Source organism: Lissotriton helveticus, chromosome 7 (genome assembly GCF_964261635.1).
Source record: "Lissotriton helveticus chromosome 7, aLisHel1.1, whole genome shotgun sequence".
NCBI classification, from domain to species: Eukaryota; Metazoa; Chordata; class Amphibia; order Caudata; family Salamandridae; genus Lissotriton; species Lissotriton helveticus.
The window spans coordinates 126,354,434-126,374,795 of record NC_136068.1 but is presented as its reverse complement, the minus strand read 5'-3'; the positions used below and the strand labels follow the sequence as shown (position 1 = coordinate 126,374,795).

General features: G+C 42.3%; 1 protein-coding gene across 2 annotated transcripts in view; it reads left to right on the top strand.

Annotated features, from left to right (window-relative positions):
* SLC2A4RG (SLC2A4 regulator) overlaps positions 1-20,362 on the top strand; it is a 351,419-nt gene that overhangs the window by 206,846 nt on the left and 124,211 nt on the right. The window contains exon 9 of one of the 2 annotated variants that reach the window (XM_078651681.1): positions 911-5,302. The exons of the other annotated variant lie outside the window; for it this stretch is intronic. Coding sequence (XP_078507807.1) covers positions 911-1,022 — 112 coding nt within the window. The 3' untranslated portion in view covers positions 1,023-5,302. Of the gene's footprint in view, positions 1-910; positions 5,303-20,362 lie in introns of those variants that run through there. 2 annotated transcript variants of the gene reach the window in all.

Sequence of the window (20,362 nt, the reverse complement as noted above, 5' to 3'; positions counted from 1 at the left end):
GGCGTTGAAGATGGCAACGCTCAACACCTTCTCGTAATTGAGTAGTGACTTTTCTATATAGGATGTTAGTGAGCGTTACTTACCTGCTTACTTATTCTTCTAGTGTTAGGCATTTGTCTCTCTCCTCTTATTAAGAGTAACCAATCTGACCAGGCCAGATGCACGAGACCCACCCACTGGGGAGGGTGGTAGTATGTGCAGGTGAGACGAAAAGTGCAAGAGACAACATCCACCTTAGGGAAGCGACTGCGCGGGACGAGCTCTAAGACTGATAATAAAATACTTTTGGGTTTGGAAGCATCTGCAAGATGGTGGCATTTCCTGCTGGTTGGTAATGGAGGAGAATCTAAGGGCTTAAGAGTACAGGAGATAGTAGGTACATAGTCTATACTTTTTTTTTTTTTAGTCCATTTTGAGCAAGGCCCTTAATGCTGGCACTCTGTCTTCTCAAACTTTTTATAACTTGTGTGATGGGAGACAGATCGTGGGCCCTCCCTTCCAAAGTATTTACTTTACTGTGGCCTCATGCCTTGTTTTTATTTTTTCCGTAATGGTGCAGCAAAGCTTGACCTTCCTCTGTGAACAATGGGGTCAGTGTTTTCTGTTGCTAATCACGTCTGCTGCAATTTTTGCTGATGATAACTGGACTTGTAACAGGTAGATGATTAAGCAACTCGTCCTTGCATGTGAGTGGGGGGAAAACCATGATTCCAAAACCTCAGCGAATATTCTCCGGCAAATTAGTTTTTTTCAGATCCTACTTTCTCTTCCCTTGTGTCCAGAGGCTTCCTCTCGCTGACTGTTATCTTCTGTTTCCTTTGGCTTTGCAAATATGTGGACTTTGAATACTATGTTGTTCTCATGCATTCTATCCAGGACTTAGCCATAATTTTATTTGTGCCATCCCTAGGAAACCTCGTGGGGATGCCAAGAAATGCAGGAAGGTGTATGGCATGGAAAACCGTGAGATGTGGTGCACTGCCTGTCGATGGAAGAAGGCCTGTCAGAGATTCATGGACTGAATACCCTCTTTCTCCTGCTTTGCCGTTATCCACTGCTTAGTGTGTGCACCGACCCCTTTCTGCATGACACTCGCCGGCTGAGTAGCCTCATGTTTGAAGCGGTCGGTACAAGGACAGTGGGCCCTGCTGTTTTGACATTTTATACTAGAGGAAAGGAGGAGATGCTTTTTGCCTCGCTGCCTTTTTTAATAGACATGTCCCATACGGGATTTTTTTGCATCTTTTAAAGTTTTGCAACAAAGAATCTTGGATAATTGAGCTCTGAAATCCATTATTTTCATGTTTTAAAGACATTTTCCCTTCGGAAATTTGTGAAAAGGTATTTGTCTCTGAGATCGCAAGATTTGACACATTTTATCTTCAAAGACACTGAAAGGATGATTTTTCCTTTTACAGATAAGCTAGCCCGACTGTCCTGCTGCGCTATATCGCCAATGGATGTACACCCTTTGGTGTTAACTTTGTCCACTCACTTTCAGATCTGGCATGACAGGCATTTTTTTATTTCATTTTTTTCGGTGCACACTGTGAATGAATCTGTAACCGCAAGCTTGGAAACATTTGGAAGTGATGGGGTTCGTGCAACCCATTGAAGGGCTTTTAAAAAGTGAAAAACCGAACTGGTCCCTGAAAGATGGCTTTAGAGTACTGTGAATATATTGTTTGGTGAGAAGAAAGACTGTTCTGAAAGTGCTTTTATATTTGCTGCGACAATCAATGACTGGCCTTAATGGAAATGGATCACAAATACTTCTCGGCCCAACGAGCTCAGACACTGATGGGGAGTGTGCAGGAAATTTGTTGTGCATGGCAGATCTATAGAGTGTGACCAGATCACTTGGACCTTGCTGCAGGACATGGGTGGTCATGGCAAATGAGTTTTCAGATCATATGAATCTGTGCTGTTTAAACTGGCTTCAAGGCGAAGCCCCTGGAGAGCTCACGCCTCATCGAGCAGTGCTGCATGAAGTGGGTTGTCCAAAGCAAATCCTCCGAATGTGACCAGACCACAAGTAGCAGTGATTAAGATACAAGCTTGGGGCATATTGAACCCATTACTTTGAATGGTGCAATGCGAGGGCTAGAGGCTTTCATGACGGGCTGGGTTTGGCAGTACAAGGTTTGAAAGTTTACCTGCCGGTGAAGTATTGTGCTTGGGACATCTTTATGCAGTTGCAATGTTTGTTTACACAAAGCTGCAAGCAGAATGATCATTTCCCACCCCTGGGGCTTCAACCTGGAGAGACATACTTAAGAGAAGGAATAGTGGGCAGAAGTGAGCTGGTTGGGTTAATAATTATGTTCCCCTCCTCTGTCTCAGTAAACCTATCACCTGCTTTTCAGTAGAGGCTCTAATCTCACCCCTGTTTACGTTTTATGCAGAAGCACAGAAGCACCACTGTTGTCATATGGACTCCTTTTTATAGCTTGTTCCCATCCTCCAAACCTCTGATTTCTGGTAAGATCTTTATTCTGTGTTTGTAGACTAGTCTTCACTCTGTAACCTCTGCTTTTAGTTCTAGGATTGTCATCCAAATGGGGTAAGTGGTCTGATGGTATTGGTGTCTGTCGGTGATGGGATTTGTTAATGGTGGGGTGTTTCCAGGGCACGAGCGTTGCAGCACTCCTACTGTTAGTACAGGGATTGTTGTAGGTTTGTTTGATGTTTATTAGCAAGTTGGGATGGATTCTACAGCAGCTAAACGCCAATGGCATCAATGTTACATATAGCAAAAGCATATGGTCCAAATAGCCAGTGTAGTTGCAGAAAGACTGAAAACTAGACCTTTGTTAGGAAGACATTTGGCAGGTAGCCTGTGTACTGCCGTTACGTGACACCCTGGTGGTCAGTTTGCTCACAGGGTGTGATATTTTTGGGGGGAGCACAATTATATTTCAATTAATTTTGGAACAGTTGGTTTACACTTTAACTCTCCTTATTGAGGGGGTCTGAGACTGACTGAACCTGCAATATAAGCATTCCTGTGGCTTTAGGTAGTCAGTGTGACATTTGGGAACTCATTAAATCATTTTACTCAGGTCACCTGTCGGTCTTTTCTCCAACATAGTTCTTGAGAACTAAATTACCACTTAGCTTAAATGGGTATCGCTTAAATTATCCTTCTTTTATTGTAGCATTTCCTCAGTGATTTTCTTTGAGAGATTTTAGTTTTTTTAATGGTCTAAAAACACATTTTTTTCCGAAAGGGTGGGCTTCTGTAGTTTGATCTTTACCTGGCTTTGGGCTGGTTGACATTTTAAGCTAAGATTGTTTTCCAAGTATTGCATGGTCAGAACCCTAGTTTGCGCAGCCTTCACACCTTGATACTACAATGCATATTGAAGGTGGGTTGGTAATAAGGAAGGATCAAAAGTAAACCAGTTTACGCCTTTAGAGGATGCCACTTTAATTAGCAAGCCTGAGAAAGACCTTTTGCTGTGGGTATATACTGTTAGAAGCAATCTTTTACCAGACTGCCAATTCACAATGCCAACCCTCCCTCCTTCAAAGGAAGGGTTAAAGCAGCATGACTTGGCTGTGACTGTTTCAGCTAGCCGTTGGATCATTTGCTGCCATCATTACTGCAAACCTAAGCATGTTGTTACTGATGGATACTTCTAATTCCTCACGTTTAGAATATGACCCAGGTGCAGGCCTCGATCCAGAAGTTTTCGTAGCAGTGCTTCCATGTGCCACAACATGACATTGTGCAGCTCCCCATTGGCATAGTCTGTCCTAGAAGTGGTAAAGCTGAGCTGCATGTTAAGCACCACCCCTGCGCACTGACTTTGGCACGGATAGAAAGGAACCTAAGTGACACTCCTTTTTTTTCGGTTTATGAATTCCTTAAAAAAAAATCCAGTGTTCATGGGAGCGATGTCCCGACTGAAGACTAGAGGCTTCAAACAGTGCCCTGACTGTCGGAAGCAGATGTCTGTGACGTAACCTGAACAAGGTCTGCCTCTGGTATTTGGACTTAGGGCACAACTCCAAGTCATGCAGAGAATGTGCATTCATGCTCTTGAAGGCGATCTGGCACTTTTAACTTTAACTTTACCTCACAGCACGCCCTCCTCACAAAACCAGCTCCGCAGTCTTTCTGGCGTCGCAGCACACCAAAGAGGCACTCGGCCTCTTTGGTGGGGCCCGATGATGAAGCATGACACTGACTAGGTCGGTGTGTGAGGGCTTTCTTTCCCACCCAAAGAGGGTGTGTGATCCTCATTTGACTCCGTCTTGTGGTTTTTGAAACTGATCTGACCTCTCTGTTTTTGTTTAGGAATTATTTACATTCACACTGTGATGATTTTGATGATGTAATGTCTATGGACTAGCAGGAGAACAGAGCTGGATACCTCCACAGACACAAGGTTGGTGTCTCCCCTTGGATCCACTCCACTTCTGCCACCCTCAACATTTGCAGTGGTAATTAGACATGCAGCTAAGGTCTGGCCTTACAGCTACCTTCATTGGAAGTCAAGACAGTTCTTCTTATGCATGTATTTTGGGACATGGCTAGAAAGATCTTACCGACGATCCCGGATGAGTTTCAGGCCCTTTGCTCAAACCATTCAGAATTGTCAGTATGCAGCAGAGTAGGTCATAACAGCTGGCTTGGATATGACGGTCCTCAACAAAATGAGAGAGGTCCCTCTAAACCAGAGGGACAGGACTCTAATATGACTCTAATATGACACAGGTCAAAGAAACAACTCCCTTGGTTGTGTTCACAAACGCACTATCAGTCACTTATTCAACATTCAAGCCCAACAATCTGCTATCATCAGAGAATGTCACTAGGTCACCAAAGCCAATGTTACAAATGTTTTATTCAATAGATTCCAATAAAATTCAAAACCTCATATAAAATGCGTGAATTAAAAACACATTAAAAATAGCACTATTTGTTCACTACCAATATGGGAAATAACATGCGCAAAATCATATAATCATTTGTGAAATACAAAAAGGGAGAATATATTTAGACATTTGAGTTTTGTCATTTATGGCACTAATCCGACAAGCTTTCCATGGTCAAACCATCATTATGTATTGTTCTTTTGTTGGCCAGGGTCAATTTAGTGCAAATGATGTAGTAGCGCGATGCGTTTCGGTGGTTTCAACTTATTTCGGCCACTTTCTTCAGGAAAGAACTTGTATCCCCCAAGGTTTCAAGTCTATTTAAACAAAACCACAAATCAGAATTCATAATTGTATAACGTCACATTTCATATTGTAATGTGTTATTGCCCATACATCTCAATGCCACAACAAAAAATCACTCGCATTAAAAACAATCAATATTGTGCTTTGGAAAGTGTTTAATACATCATTAATAATTTTAAATCTCTGGTGATACGCCACTTTCTCCTTTCCATCCCACACATTCCAATGTGTTCTCAAAAGTGACATATATATGTCACGACAACTCACATCCAATTAACAGTGTCCTACGCTGTAAAAACAACTATATGGGTTGACCCATCATCAATTATAATTGGAATAGGGTGTCAAACACTCTTGGGATTTTGCTCCTCAAGGCAAAATAAAGTAAAACAGTTCATAGTGGTATTCTGACCAATTCGAAAACGACTTCCTACGAGCGTAGAATTAAATAAACACAAGTTTTGGTCAAATCTCACTTCTTGAATATGAAGGCTGAACAGAGTAAAAATTGCTTTTGTGCCCCAAGAAAATTACCTTGTGGTTGGAAACTAAGGCAAATGTTCGATTCTTCAAGTTTCCAAACAAACGGGTCTGGGATTTTTTAATCCCAGACCCGTTTGTTTGGAAACTTTCAGCGCTCTGTCCATCCTCTCCTTGTGTTTGCTTTGTTCGCCCTAAGTTGGCACGGTGTGCCTGGACGTGGGTCCCTTGCTCACCTTGCCACTGGATTCAAGCTAACCTGGCTGATGAAGGGTGTTACACAGAAACCAATCGGAGGATGCTTGTTTCCGGTTCAGGGAAGACCTGTCTTGGCAGTTCCGGCTGGACTTTTCCCATGAGGCACAGGGTCAAGAATGATTTGCATAAAGCTGGGTCTGAAATGAGGAGGCGAAGTGAGCTAAAGAATGATGATGGATTCAACCCAGATCTGTGACTGGGGGTGAGTGTCTGAAAAGGTTCAGCACTCCGTCCATCATCTCCTTGTGTTTGCTTTGGTCTCCTATGCTGATGACACTCAGCTGGTGTTTTCTGTTAAAGAACACTCTGGGGCTGCTTTTCTCAATTTTAAGCAATACCTGAAAATTATCTCGGCCTGGATGATGGAGAATTGCTTCAAGTTAAACACCTAGAAAACTGAGGTCTTATTTTTCAGCCAGGCTGCACCACCACCACCCTCTAATCTGTGGTGGCCTCAGAACTGAACCCATCACCTACCCCGGTGGATTCAGCCAGAAATCTGGTGTTTACATTTTGACAACGACCTCTCCTTTAAGACCCAGGTGTGCCATGTGTCCTCTATATGCCTCTGGAAGCTAAGAGCATTGAGCAAATGTCTTCATTTCCTGCCGGAGGTCTGCAGGAAGACTACGGTCCATGCCCTGGTAACTTCCCAGTCGGACTATTCTAATAGCCTCTACCTAGGGCTTCCAGCTTACCTGGTTCGCAGATTACAGATTGAAAACGCAGCAGCCACATTAATCTGGAAAGTGCTATTTCGCCATCATATTGCCCCACATTTACGGCACCTCCATTGGCTTCCAGCTAATAGGAGGATCGAGTTCAAGGCTCTCATCTTGGCCTACAGAGCCACCAGAGATCAGGGTCCATGCTATCTGAGGCAGAGATTGCAAAGATACCAACACGACCAGGCCCTGAGATCTTACCAGCTGTGACGGCTCAAGGTTCCCCACTTCATTAAGGCCAGTATAGGGGGCAGAGCGTACACGGTGAAGACTGTGACACTCTGGAATACAATGCCCCCCCACTGCCGCATAATGAAGTCTGAACAGGCCTTTAGGAAGGCCTTAAAATCCTGGCTTTTCAGCTTGCCTTAGTTTGATCCTCTTATTACCCCCACCACGAATCTGCAACTTGGCGCCGGAACACCTCTGTTGAGGTAGCCTCGCGCTCTATAAATTCAGATTGATTTAAGGATTGAATCTAAACCTTCATGCTTGGACTTTGAGTGGTGGCAAGTGATGATATTCGATCTACCACCTGAGGTTGCAGATGTCATGCTCGCATCTAGACTTCCTTCTACGAAGTCCATCTACGCAAGATGGCTGGGACACATTTTTGAACTGGTATGAAGTCAGAAACACAGACCCCTTACAAGTCAAGCTGTCCGATGTATTACCATTTGTTTTCTTTGGCCCAGCAAGAATTTGCATTTTGCTTTCTTAAAGGTTATTTGTTGGCCCTTTAAGCCTTTTCATGTTTGTTGGCCTAACCGTCTTTGTTTAAATCACCTGTTGTGATACCTTTTATTGAAGATTTGACCCACATGTTCACTCCCAAACCGTTTGCAGCAGTTGGATCTCAATTTAGTCCTAACTTTCCTTATGTGTACCCCTTTTGAACCCATGCATAGCTGCATATTGCGCTTTCTCACTCACTGCATAATGAGCTCCAGGCTTTATCTTTGCATCTGCATTACAGCACCTTTTTCCAAGACAAGCCAGTGTTGTGGTACCTTTTATTAAAGATTTGCCCCACATGTTCACTCCCAAACCGTTTGCGGCAGTTGGATCTCAATTTAGTCCAAACTTTCCTTATGTGTACCCTTTTGAACCCATGCATTGCTGCGTATTGCGCTTTCTCACTAATTGTATAAGGAGCTCCAGGCTGTATCTTTGCAGCTGCATTACAGCACCTTTTCCCGAGACAAGTTGGTGTTGAGGACCAGGGTGGCCTTCTAACCAAAAATTGTGGCTCTGTTTCACATTGGGCAATACATCACCGTCCCCGTGTTCTTTGCTCCACCTCACCCCTTAAAAGAGAAGGAGAGATTCCGTTGACTGGATTCCGAGAGAGCTCTGAGCTTTTGTTTTGACCCCATCAATGACTGTCAATTGTATGATCAACTCTTTGTGGAATTCTCCAGGGCAACGAAAGGCAAAGCTGTACAGAAAAGGACACTGTCATGGTGGATAGTCCTATGAATTAAGACCTGCTACAAATTGGCTGATTCTACCAAACCCAAGGTTGCTACCAGTGTGCTGGCGCCATACTGCCTGCTCTTGACATCTGCCAGGACACGTCATGGGCGCCAATGCACTTGTTCAAGAAGCACTACTGCCTTGTCTTCCAGATCCGACGGGAATTACATTTCTCCCATTCAATCCTGCAGAACATATTGGGTTGAGCCCACTCCACAGATCATTGACTTTTGGGGGGGTACAGCTTTGGTATGTATTCTGAAGGTGAGAAATCTGAGGTTAGTAGTATCTATCAGAAGAACAAGTTGCTGACTTTTGTTAACACTTTTTCTGTTAGGTACTATAACTGTAAATTCCTTACTGCCTTCCCACCTCAACATTAGTGAAGTGGTCTCCTTCTTGTCATCTAAAAAGGTCCTAAGTTAGAAATCTGCATAATGGTACCTCCGATTGTTTTTGTGGTCAGCGTCCTAGGACGCGTACGGAGTCGCACATGAAACTGACATTGGTGCGCAGGGTTGCACTTACATAGCGGCTCTGCTCCATCACTTGCAGGGCAGAACAAGGCTGATGCAGAGCCACTCAACACCACCTAGAGGCACACGGGCGCACTGCTATGAAAAACTTCATGTTCCAGTTTGGCACCTGGTAAATATTCTAAAGGTGAGAAATTTGCTGTTAAATGCAGTATCCACCAGAGGGAGTTTTACCAAAGGTAAGTAACTTGTTCATCCTAGCTGCTCGGCCCCACTTTAAAGGTCTTGTGATTCGCTCTGTATATGTCTGGCTCCCCAAAGACTGAGCTTACCATGGTGCCTACACGCTTGCTTGTGTCCTTTTTCATGGTGCGTACATGTCAGCTTGTGTCCCTTCTTCAGGAAACAGTCCCTACCTGGTCCCTTTCTTGGTGGCCTGAGGACCTAGGCACACTTCCTACTCCAGTATGCTCAGCCAAGAATCTGGGAGTTCTCTTTGATAACCAACTCTTTTTTTTGTTGCTAAACACATTACTGAAGTAGCAGCAACCTACTTCCGTCTACTTCGAACTCTTTACAAACTTTTTCCGTTGCTATGCATTCATGTGTGTAAAACTATTGTACAGGCATTTATTTATTCTAGAATGGATTATTGCAACATGCTATACTTAGAGCTCCTCAGTATCTGGCCCACATGATCCTCAATCTTCCTAAGCATTAGTCAGTCACAGCACATCGGCTTGCCAGTGCATGCGCATTGTTTAAAAGCTTGTGCGTTATGCACAGAGCTTTTTACAACTCGGGCACAGTTTAAACCCAGAACAAGGTGGCACACCATAAATCTTAGATGGCTTTGTTACACCAAATGTTACTAGACATAGTAAAAAATCCGAAGCCACAGAACAGGTGGGAGATAATTTTCTTTTTCTATCACTGACAACATAGTCATGAAATTCGAAATTACCCTTTTTTACAAAACACAATCTCAAAACGTGTCTATTTTAAAACACCATCCAGATTCCGCTGCATCTGAGAATTTCTTTTTTTCATTTAAGTTTCCTTGTAAGGTCTGTTAGTGCCAGGACTCCCTTGGGTAACTGTTGCACTCTAGAAATCAACATTGATTGATTCATTCAGTCTCCGGTAGACTGTCGTCAGCCACTGACCTATTGCTTGACTGCAAGCCAGTGTTTTCACAAGTTTTTCCTCTAATCCTTGCTCTCACATAGATGAACTTCTATTAGAAGATGAAGGATGAGTGGCTTTAATTTACAGGGTATGGATTTGGAATTGTCAAATCAAAGCAGGATTGCCTGATAGTTTATAAAGGCAAGAAGAATTTTACCACAAGACAAAATTCAGATTGTAATGGAAATACCAGTTCATATATGTTTTTATATAATTCTCAGGATCATTAAAATTTTATACACTGCTAGCATTACTACAAAACTGGTCTTGCACGTTATCAAGCTAGTGATACCACTTGTTATGGATAAGCCTTTTTTTCTAAGCATCTTTTATTAGTAGTTCCAAACATGTCACCAGAACAATATTTGTCATAGAGCATGAGCATGAAACATATATATAAACATTCAGCTGGACCAGACTTCCCACAGGGAAAAAGACTTACTTTTGAACCAAGCCTTATTCCTTCATTTCTCTTACCAAATATATATTTGGTTTTTTGTTTAGTAGGAAGGCATGAAGTAGTCTACTGAAACTTAAATCCTGGGTCACAATTGACAGATGTCTCAGGGATACATTGTCTTGGGGCTGAACACAAGGGTTTGTTTGTATTACAGAAGAACAGCATATGTCCCCATCATTTTTCTGGACAAGGGACTTAATCTTCTGGGAGACCGTATTTGCCAGCCTCCTTCATGCCACCCCTGTTACTCTGCTGTTTAGGACAATCAAGAAGATAATTGATGGTGAGGCAAGTCTCTTCATAATAGTCTTTATCTCATGGCCAGCAGATGATCCTCCAGTCAAAGCTCATTTGCTACAATATGTTCTCTATTCAGGGTAGCAGCATAATGTGTTCTATTCTATGAAAGGCTTGAGTTTGAACATTTGACTCCCTATGAGGAATTCATTAATGTGCTTTACACAACAGGAATTGGTTTGTCTTTTGATGCTTGTTTAAACAGAGCTTTTAGCAGGATATTTTAAGCATAATAAAACGTTCTGTAAATAAGGATTATACAATCTGTTTCCTACTTTTGAGGTGCCTGATCCAAAGGGAGCTTTTTTCAGTGACAGAAGGTTAGAGAGTATTTTACATGGCAACTTAAGGCTCTTTTTATATAGCTTTTATTCTTGGTTTATAATGTGGAGAACTAGTTCCCCAATCTGATGTTCGAATAGGTGAATAAACCCCCATCTAAATAACTTAGTGCACATTCTCTAAAATGCTCACCTCTCAAAAAAACTCCTTTTACTTATATATATATATATATATATATATATATATATATCACTACTTCAAGAATAGATAATGAGATGTACGTGCTCTCTAAACATCTTTATAGAATATTCTATTTGGTTATATTGGTCATAAGAAGAAATGAAAATCAAGTCATTGCTTTTTTGTGTCCATGTCTTGCAAAAATGCATCAGAAACATGGTGGGGTACATTCATCTCCCCATGAGTCACGTTCTTGAGAATGTAATAAATACATGCATGTCCTCACTCGCTTCTATTTAGAGTGGATCAAAAACACTGACATTTTTTAATTATGCTTTTATAGGTTTTGGTCGTAATGATGTTGTAATGCCATTCAGAAGAAACATTGCCATTAGTGACATAATGTTAGTGGTTAGTGGCATATCTTTCTGTTGGGCAGGAGCGTACAAAGATTTTAGTACACTCATTGTTGAGGAGCCCTCCAACTGGGTCAGTAGCTGCTACAGTGAGAATATGAGACTTGTATTTGTAATGCGATAATTGGTCTACTCGTACCAGGGGGTGCATTCTGTACTTGTGCTTGGCAGAGCAGTGCTCCAAGAACCAGATCTACCTAGTACCCAATATTGAATGTATTGTGCTGCTGTGGTGCACATTTAAAATGGTGAAAACGATCTACATCATTGTGTGGGATAAAATATTTTTTTCCTTTAGCTCAGATGTGCTGCAGGTGATTTCTACCAGACCATCACTAGTGGTGGAAGCCATGACCTTTAGTTAAAAAAAATAAATATATATTCAGCCTTCTACAGCCATAGGCATTTTTTGCTCAGGAGCCTGGTTTAAGACCTTTTCAATCACATTTTGAATCGGCCCACAGGTGTATTTTATCCCTATCATATCTCTGTTGTCCGTTGGGTATATCCTTCCACTTCAACCAGGATACATGATTGACCATCTTACATCTGATCATCCTTCTCACAGACACTCACGTGCACACAAATGTAGAAGATAATGGGTGTGACTTACAAATCATAATACAAACCAGACCTATTGACTGCATAACATAACCTGTATTTGTAAAGTGCAGGTTCACCCAAGGGAATCTTGGTGCTGAATAACGGATGTTTATTTTTACCCAACTCAATAGTACTCATTTTATCAACCTATGAAGAATGAAAGACTGAGTGGACCTGCTAGGATTTTGACCTGTGACCATGAGGTCGAACACAGGCCCCTACAGTGGACGCATTAGTCCACCAAGCCACCAGACCTGGCCTTGGACAGTGCTTGTTTCTTTTTATTTCCTCTTTTCTAATAGTCAGAAAAAAGAATGAAGTCATGAGAAATTGTTGTGACTCTGAAGACTTGCTTGCCCCTTTTCCAGTAATGAACTGCGATTGCTGCGAGATATCCAATGTCTCCATTTTGCTTGCACAGATCAGATTTTCAATTTCCCAGAGTGTTGATCGGGTAGAGGCGTAGTTTGCTAATGTCCTGCAGCAATAGATTGCAGCTTTTGATATCATGGAAAATTTAAATAGTATATAATTTTAGCCAGGAAGGTTTATGTCCCTTGTTAAATGGTGATTTCGTTATTACAGTTCCCTGACAAAAACACCATCATTGCTAATTAATATGAGCAAAATGTATTCCACGCCTCCTCATTTCCAGTTTGTGAAAATGGACACTGGAACTTCGTTTTTTAATCTGGTAGAAATTGTAGTAGAGAGGACCTCTCCCCCTCAGGCCAGTTACCTGGCTTGCCTTCCTCGCTTCTGATGTTCTTAATGCTTTGTCAACCATAAGAGCCTAAGTCATAAATTGTATTTAAAGTCCATCTCAAATGTTCCCAAAGTATACTGTGGGTGCTTATCATGTCAGTCATGGAGCCAGGTAGACACTTTGTAGACTGGAGCTTGTTATAGGCCATCTAAAACATCCAGGTTTGTTGCATGAGTAGCCTCTGTAATTTATCTACATTTGATGCTAGTTGCTCAAATGTAATTTTTGTAATATGTCATCAAACAAGACTAATATATCTCCGAGTTGTTGTCCAATAACATCCTTGTACTGAACAGAGAGTGAAGCATAAAGGCTCAACAGCGTCCGGGGGTAACACTCCCCTCACACACTGCAATTGTTTTTAACGGGTGCCAAACAATTTTAAAGAATGAGTTCCTAAATATATTGGCTTAGGAGCCAAAGATTTTTAAGGTGATTCTGAAGAGAAGCTTATGAAATATACCGAAACGTCAGAGTTCAGCACGGTCCAAGAGAGCATTATTTCTCCTCAACCGCTAGTGGCATAGCAAGGGGAGATGGAGACCTACTGTAAACGAAGAAAATGGCCACTGTGACCCTCAAGGTGAATTGGACAGCAATAATTGAGGAGCAGTGGGCCTCTCTCACTCATGGGCCCTAGTGCTAGGAGCCCTAGTGCACAAAGATCTACACCCCTAAAAGCAGGCATATTCATGTAAGAACTTTGTGTACTTCTCTCGAGGTGTTTTGGGTGATAGATGGTCTCCTGGCTTCTTCAGCCCTGTATTTCAACTATGAATGTTTGAAATGTTTGCGGTCGGCTTGTTTACAGTTTGTTTGAGATAGCATTTCATAATAGCTGTTCCCATTTCTAAGCTTTACTAGTTTCCACAAATATGGCAAGTGAGGCTTTGACAACCACTGACTTGACAGGGTTCACACAATGTGTGTGCTAAGGAAAGTTGGTTAGAACCCATGTCTCTTGGAGCCATGGTTGACAAGCTAACCACATAGCATCTTGTGTGATCTTGTTTGGTCAGTTTATTAAAGCAAGTTATAGTCTGTGCCACAGGAACTACTGTATGAAAGTTAAGTTGAATTAACTCCAACAGCTGATCTTCTCTCTGAAGTAGCAATGACATTTAACATCTGTCAGAAGCTGCTCAACTTTGAAGACTTTCATCTTCTCTTGATGGCACACACGAGAATGTGTATTGTCCTTTTTTCCCTCAAAAAAAGTCTTTAACAATTTTGAGCCCATGGTTCTTGGAGGAAATTGTTTTTCACGGATTGCCTAAAGCTGTAAATATGCGTGCACTTATTAGTACCACTGTGGATTTTTCCTGTCAAAGTACAAGAGGGAAATTATTTCCTTACACCTCTCACTCTGTCACGAAGCGATGTTTGACTGCACTATTCTTCTGGACTACTTGTTTTCTTTAGTCTGAATTAATTGGATCCATCTAATCTTTTGAGGAGAAGCCAAAGTGATCTTTTAACAGCATTCCTTGAGTAATCTTCCCATTCTGCAACTTCATTCCACTTTGTCACCCACTATAATTTCAGTAACCCATTTCATGTAATGAAAGATGCATTTTATTGGAATTATGATAATAAGAGTTTAGGCTAGGGTTTGGGAAAGGGCCGAGGTACTATTGTTAGGTTTATGTAAGTGTCAAGATTAAAGTTGCAATTATGATAATAAGAGTTTAGGCTAGGGTTTGGGAAAGGGCCGAGGTACTATTGTTAGGTTTATGTAAGTGTCAAGATTAAAGTTGCACTCAGGACCATGATTAGGATCAATGCAGGAGCCAGGTTAGGGTCAGGTCAAAGCCTAGCAACAAAAATAGGACTGGGTCAGAATTGGAACAATGGTCATAGGTTGTGTTCAGGGTTGAGAGTAGGGTTAAGGTATTTTCAAAGATATTTTAGAAAAATATACTAAATTATATTGTTACAAAAGAAAGGTCTGTTATTGGGATACTTTTTTTAATCCTAGTTTTCTACTTAACACTAAGAGCCTATTTCATAATCGGGAGGGGGCGCAAGACTTGGCCTTTTTAACTGAAACTGTTTTCAGGTGAAAAATTCTAATGATGTGGGATTTCTGTCAAATGTAACCAGATGAAACAGTATCTTGGTAAAGTGTAGATTTCCTGCCTTTATGAAATTACAAAGACTAGAACCTATTCTCATTGATGCCAGTGGAAAGTTGGGGCTTTTGAAAAACTGTTTGAATGAAATAGATCTAAGTGGCTTAAGTTTGGGCGAAGTAAATGTGATGGTGTGGAGTAGGTGCATCAGAATATACTCTAGGATGACATCTTCCTTTGGATGAGGATGAAGTTCCAGCGGTCAGAAGTTCTAGATTTTACTCTTATTGTGCCTTTAGCTCTGGAAGGGACTGTGTGTATGTGTGGGGTCAGATCACTTCTTTTACAATCTGTGAAATTAAATCTCAGTTGATGTGATGCCAGCAGCCTTATGCATCAGTCATGACAAGGTAGTCAACTGACTGTCCCTGGAGGATATCTTTTTCATTGCACACATGAGGGGCAGGAAATTCATTTAAATCCCCTCATCAGAGAAGAGATGTAACCCAGGGAATTCCTGATGAAAGAACATGTCTGCGTTTCCAGTGATGTTTATATTGTATTGTTGTGATTCCAGAATGTTTTATATTCTACAGTATTGTAGACTTTATTTTTTAAATTTCTGGAGGAGAAACTGAAGAATTTCTTTTGTCAGAGATTTATAATCCGTACAGTTCTGGGAATGTGAGGCAGCTGTATGAACCCCGACAGCAAGTATTGTAATGGGATGGGTGATGTGACAGCACACAGGACCCTTTCTTAACCTTCTGAGGATTATGTGTGGATTATTGCAGGTGCTGTGCTTCTTTTAAGACTATTGTATGCTTTGTGCCAACAGTATGGATGAAAACTTCCACAGCTGTTCAAAAGAAATTAAAAATTTGCTTTTTTTGTAAATAAGCAGTCTGTCTCTTTATTTGTTGGTTACAATGCTACATTTGGGTGGGTTTCTTCTAGTGTTCATTTTTATCATTTGTCTAGCAAACACATTTTCAACATGTTTTTTTATTTTTTTATTTCACTTATTTGATAAGGTCAGGTGTAAACTGCCAGTGTCAAGTCTTGTGTCTATTGACTTCTGTGTTTCAAAGGACTCCAAGCAAAGCAGTCTTAAGAAAAGCACTGCCTGGATATTCTGTCTGGTTACCATACATGGCCCACCCTCCCTTTGAAATGAAAAAAAGCAGTATTAGGACTGAGACAGAACACTGGTGACCTTAATGAAACAAGCATGTGCAATGCAATAGGTCTCGCATTTATGCAAGTTTGAGCTATTGACATTGCAAATAACAAAGCCTTTTATTTTTGTTTTCGTTATTAAAACATAAATAAAAGGCATTGTCATTTAAAATGCCAATAGCTTAAACTTGCATAAATGCGAGACCTATTGCATTGCAAAAACTTGTTAGTGTGGACACCGGTAAGGTATGCTCAATGTATATGCCTGAATGACAACCCATCCTACCATTTGGTCTCATACCGACAACCACCACTTCCACTTCCACCTTCATCCTCTTTGAAGATGTGAAACGTTGTTCTCGGCTTAACAAGGTGGGAGCGAGACACAACTGCTTTAGTTGTGAACTCTCTGCATAACTACCTACTATGCACCCCCAGATCTTTAATTGTGCTTCACTTGCACTTTAAAGGAGATGGATGGCTGGGTGTCTGAAATCTCACTGTCACTGATTTCTTGATTCTTTGGCTGCTTCAGAATCTGATCAAGCTCTGAGAGTGAAGTTCAAAGTAACCTCTGTGAACTTGGTTATGCAAAGGTTCCCTCACTTGGCGTGCCACAGATGGGACAAGTAAAATAAAGTGGGCACATGCGCGAGAAGCGGGTATACATCAACAAAGTAGTCTTCACAAAAGAAAAGTTTGACATTCTCTGGATGTTTGTGCCTGGGTATACTTTTTAACCTCGCAGCGCTCACTTCGCAGCTAATTATTAACCCTGAAATATGTATTGCACTTTTAAATGCCAGCCTGTAAGTGCAAGGATGCATGCGATCAGGTGCTTTACGTGACGGTTATCACGCGCCTCGCGGGCTTTGGCCATATACTTGGTATCGAGGTACGTCCCTACCCGGGGAATTGCAGGCGGCCACAGGCAACGAGGATATTGAACAAGCGCCGAAAGACAAGCTTGGCCGCGAAAGTTAAAGCGACGCACAGCGTTTACCTTGCAGGAGCGAGTGTGATAATTGCATACAGATGGCGCCGCTGCTCGCTCCCGCAAGGCAAACGCCACACATGCACGAGGGCTCATTGAGAACAGAGCAGTACATGCACGAGTTTCCCCAAAAAGCCCTGAACGATTTCAAGAGGTCATCTCCTAAGCAGCGCTTGCGCGCTGTCAGCGAGACCTAAAAAGGACAAAATCGCTTATTTGTTAATGCAGGACAGCATTGGAGAAAAAAAGTTGCAGCAGCGCAATGACATATATGTGCTCATGTGTCACCACACCTGTGCATGTGTGCTTCACGATGCATCAATACTGGTATTTTTTTTTCAACTTTTGATTTACAGTTCCATGATGGTGGGTGTCTATCATGAAGGGGTAATTAGAAAATATCGAAAACGGAGTACTAGAGTCAAAGGAGCAGACTGGGAACAATTTGCAGCTACAATGGCCTCCACAAAGTTTTTTTTTAAATGTAAAAAAAAGAAATTTCAAAAAGAACTCCAAGGTCACAACATTAGTGGCAGGAGCAGGTGGGGAGGTGGTAGAGCAATAAAGGAGGGGTCTGTGGATGATTTAAAAAAAAAAAAGAAATACATTCAGACATGGACGGTGGGATAAGCAACCGATGCACTGGGGGAGGTGAAAGCAACATGGAAAGATCAGGGCAGCTTAAGGGGGGAGGGCAATTGACAAGAAAGCCAACCAGTAGCAAGCAATGGGCTGACTGTGTTGTCCACAATAGATCGTCAACAGCCGACAGCTAAGAACTCTCTGTAGCTTAGAACTAACAAGCAAACATAAATAGTAACTGAAGGCTCAGGTAGAAGCCAATGATTCCAGAATGTAGAAACAGCAGAAAGAGTGTCAAAGAAAAAGAGGTGGCCGTGGCCAGTGAAAATCCCAAGCGGAGAGCAAATTAGATAACGGAGTGTGAGAATCATTACCCTAGAGAAGAACCTGAAGAACTTTGGAGCAAGGACACTAAACCATGTTGCCGTGCCTGGAAGTGATTCACATGATGATGGATGCTGTCATCAAAGAGACCAGAGTACTGGCCTACTGCAGAGAGCCACTAGAATGTGCCAATGGATTCTGAGTCCAGAACCCTGATACAGTTCATCACTTACTAGGTTGAACAGGAGATAGATCTGAGTGAGGTAGAATAACCCATCTGTGTAGATTGTTACCAGCTGAAATATTGAAGGTCCTAACCACCCATGGATCAGAAGTTGGTCTTACCTAATAATCAGACTCTACGATATGACTGAAAAGGAAAGAACAATAAGAGGAAGCATCAGGATGAAAGTTGAGCCCATGTATAGAGAGGACAGAGGAAATTGTTGTTTACAGGCTGGATCTCTGAAACCATATGAATGAAGTCTTTCATAGTCAATAAGCAGTTGAGGTGGGCATCCCTCAGCTAAGCTCAAAGCGACATCAGAGAAGAAAGACAATGGCGATAGGACCCACAGCAGGTGGAGGCTTCACTCAATGAGACACCCCAGCTGAGCTGACATCTGCTGATTCAGGAGGATGATGATAGGAATTGTATCAGTTGCGCTGCTGTTGGAGGTTAAGTTTGAGTTGCGCTTAATGTGGTGACAGGAGCTGCAGAACATGTTAAACCCGAAGAGACACAAATGGGAGTCTGAAGAGATTTCTGTCACTTCCAGGAAGAGTGCCTCTCTGCAAAAAGCAGTGCGCTTTATATGTACTTAACAGCTCATTTGAAAGCTGTTCGATGCCTCCCTCCAGACTATCTTTCTACCCCCACGGACCTGGCATAAAGCCACCTTCTGTCTACGGTCTGCCAACCAGAACCGTCCGGCTTCATTCAAAAATACCTGCACTTTATCTAGAGTCGGGTTATTCTACCTGCTGGGCCCCACCACTGGAGCTGCCTTCATCCCGCCATTAGGGATATAGCCCCTCAATTCCCAAGTTTAAATCTTTAAAAGAGAACAGTCTCCTGACCCTGGAAGGCAGAGTTCGCTATTAACACATAACCCACATGCAATTTAAATCTCACTTCTCTTTTTGCTGTTTTAATTGTCGTTTTTCATGGACAGATAGGGAAGTCACCTCTTTAACGGACACAACTCTGTTGTTTACCATCACCTCGAATTCTCAACCTGGTTTGTAACCCCACATTCCTCTGAATTACCATGCACCATTATCCGTTCGGTGGTAAAACATTTCTGTTCGAAATGTTGTGCCTGCTACGTAATTAAATGCAGGAATCTGCAGAAATTTTAAGTCCACATGTTACTCTCATCCCCTAGAACAGGAGTACCCACTTGTTTTAAGCTCAAACAAAACAATATAAAGATGTTTGAAAAGCATAGCAGCTAGTACCCTTCCACTTGACCTGTGGAGCATTATCCCAATGTTCCATACCTTAGGAATGAGTTCCTTCGTGGAATCGGTTCCTCCATTCCTCTCGGCTCATGTTTACGCATAAACCATAATTCCCCCGGAGGATGAGCAGCCCCGAAAAAAACACCGCCAATGTCCTATGCTGCTCTGAATATTGACGCATTATGTTTGTGCTGAGGTTGACAAACAAATGCGCCTTGTGCTGATATATACTGTATGCTTGAATTCCTTTTTTTATTTAAATAGGCTCCTGTGCTGCAAAACAACACTTTGGATAAACGCCCAAAATGAATAAACATGCAAGGAAGGCTTTCATCTGTGTGATATGCAAAGTGTGCCACCTAACAATCGCTCACGTTTGCCTCTGCGTGCCCAGCACAACGCTTGCTCCGAATCCAAAGGGGGAGAACGCTCAGCTTTCTGCACGCGACACAGCTCGCGAGACAATGATTATAAGGTTGGTGAAGGGCACACAGTATGGCTTTCTGGAGGTGGGCTGGGTGTTGTGACAGCGCATGCAGCTGCTGAGAAGTTTGAAGATATTCGCATGAAATAACATCTGCCCCATCTTAATGAAGTGGGCTTCACCAGGTCTCGTGCAAAGCGTGGACGCGCCATGTGAATGAAACCAATAAACAAATAAACTAATGGTTCACAAAGACCCGCAGCTGGCATAGTAATTAAGACTTTGAGAAACCATAAGTTAACTTGCTTTTGGTTGGGGGCGTGGCCAAGCAGCATGGCCGACAGGACGTGAGCTCCTCCAGCTCCGTCCCGAAGACCAGCATCATCCTGTCGCTGATCCTGCCCTGGCTCCCCTGGTCGCTGGACAGGCTTGTCGAGTGGAGCTGTGACCCCGCTGGGTCACTTGAGCCTAAAAAAACGGACCCACGACCGGCGCCCCGCTTCAAACGCTGACCAGAGTGCTCCTG